The sequence below is a fragment of the Merops nubicus genome, unplaced genomic scaffold (genome assembly GCF_000691845.1).
Source record: "Merops nubicus isolate BGI_N331 unplaced genomic scaffold, ASM69184v1 scaffold8270, whole genome shotgun sequence".
Lineage (NCBI taxonomy): Eukaryota > Metazoa > Chordata > Aves > Coraciiformes > Meropidae > Merops > Merops nubicus.
The window spans coordinates 39,152-41,162 of record NW_008583514.1 but is presented as its reverse complement, the minus strand read 5'-3'; the positions used below and the strand labels follow the sequence as shown (position 1 = coordinate 41,162).

At 43.3% G+C, this 2,011-nt stretch overlaps 1 protein-coding gene across 1 annotated transcript in view; it reads left to right on the top strand.

The window, feature by feature from the left end:
- Nucleotides 1–1,596: 1,596 nt before the first annotated feature.
- Nucleotides 1,597–2,011, top strand: part of PLRG1 (pleiotropic regulator 1) — a gene marked incomplete at its 5' end in the record, with an annotated part of 13,550 nt that continues 13,135 nt past the window's right edge. The window contains one exon of the mRNA XM_008940993.1: nt 1,597–1,703. Coding sequence (XP_008939241.1) covers nt 1,597–1,703 — 107 coding nt within the window. The remainder of the gene's footprint in view (nt 1,704–2,011) is intronic.

Sequence of the window (2,011 nt, the reverse complement as noted above, 5' to 3'; positions counted from 1 at the left end):
GTGTACGGCCCCTGCCCGGTCAGCAGCGCCTTGCGCTGAGGAGGCGAGAGGGTGTTTCCCCCCGGTGCGGGAGCTGTGGCCTCCGCCTCGGTCTGCGCCTCCGTGGCGCGGGGGCAGGAGCAAGCAGCAGGCAGCGCTTTAGCTTTGCCAGACCGGGTGCGGAATGGGTGCAGGGGGCCTGGGAAGCGACGCTGTCGTGCTCAACCGCCGGTCATTTACTGGCTTTGTCAGCTAGTTAAGAAGTCGGTTGCTTTCTTTTTATTGTTCAGGGCTTGGAAGTAAAGCTGAAGTAAAATTGTTTTTTTATGACGTGCAGTGGTTGCTGTGGGGTGAATGCACTTCTGAAAACGAGTAGTGTTCTCAGGATTATATACATGAAGATGCAACTACTCTAGCTTGAGGCAGCACTGTTAGCTGTGTGAGTTTTTTTTTTTAGAACATCACCTATCAAAATATTTGTAGCTGTTCCTCACTATTAGGTATTGTTGCTTACTGTTCATGTGCCAATTTCAACAGCTGCTGTTGTTGAGTAGCAATTAGTGGCTGTCATTCTGATCTCTTTTTATAGAGGTATGAAATTTGTAACCCAATTCAGAGTGTTGAGGTTCTTTTCTCTTAATAAAATAAAACAATAAAAGTTTAGAGGAGCTTATTGAGCCAGAGAAAAAACCTGTGTGTAGGTGCTGCTGAATTAGGAGGCTAACTGCTGCTGACAAAATTGGTTGGTGAGTGGCCAAAAAGCTTCGAGGGCAGGAAAACAAAACCTACAGAGAGCTTAACAGGGAAAGTGCCTGTGTAGTGATCTTGCAGGCTGGACAGTTGAGTGTTATCCAGTGCCAGAAGTTATTAATCAGGCTTTCAGTTTGTTGTCATTGTTTTTGTGACACAGAGTTGTGCAGAGAGGTTTTGTACCTAAGCAAGCAGGCTCAGATTTCTAAAGGCATTTTGGCCGTTGAGAGGAAAATTTAAATGGGTTGTGCTGTTGATAAACATTTGCTATGTAAGTTAATAGCTTTTTAATCCTGCTTGTTAGTTCCCGAGTGGGTTTTCAAGTGTGTTTTGCTCACAGTAAGAAAAATTATAAAAGGGAAACAAGTTTTGTCAGCTTTCATCCTGAGTTTTCTCTCAGTAAACTTTGCTGTGCTTAAGTAACGCTGTGCACAGAAACTAATGGCTGTGTCTGTTCTTTTTATGGTGGCACTGAAATAAAATTTACAGGAGTGTTTTTGGAATTGTTTACAGCCTACATGTAGAAGTGGAACTGGAAGGGATGAGGGGGAAGAAGCTCGCATGCTCCTGAACTTGTTATGTAGAGTCCAGTGTGGAAAGTTTGATCGTTTTTGGCTTGCTTTTCAAAGTCTTGGTAGTTTGTGAGCAAAGGAGTGTCACTTTGAGTAAATGCTCAATTAAAACAATTAAGATGAAAACTTAATTTTTTTAGTTTCCAAGAGAAGCAGTGTTTTTGTGAACTAAACAGTGCTACATCATCTAACAAGACAAGTCTGTAATCGCTACTTGGTTCAATTTCTGTTTCCATTTTCAATTTTTCATTTAGTTATGTCTAAGTATATTTAAATATTCTTTTCTTTCTTTTAGGAAGTCCAAAAGCATTCTGTGCACACGCTTGTTTTCAGGTCTTTGAAGAGGACCCATGATATGTTTGTGGCTGATAATGCCAAGCCTATCCCATTGGATGAAGAAAGGCAAGTGCTGTGGTCGGTGAACTGCCGGGGTGCCTCAGAATTTTAAATTATGGTAGGGTTTGCTCCATCCAAGTCAGCAGTTGTCATCCAGACCAGGCCCAACAAAAATGATAACACCAGCAGGGAGAAGAACCAATATGCAGACTGTATTGTAGACAGAAATGTTACTATGTGAATGACTGCCAGGGGTACAAACAAGTCAACAAGCTGGTACATGATCGACACCACCCCCAACGATCCCACAAATGACATGACCTGGCCCACAACAGGTGGTACAGAGACCCGAGGTTGCCCACCGATGGCCTGGG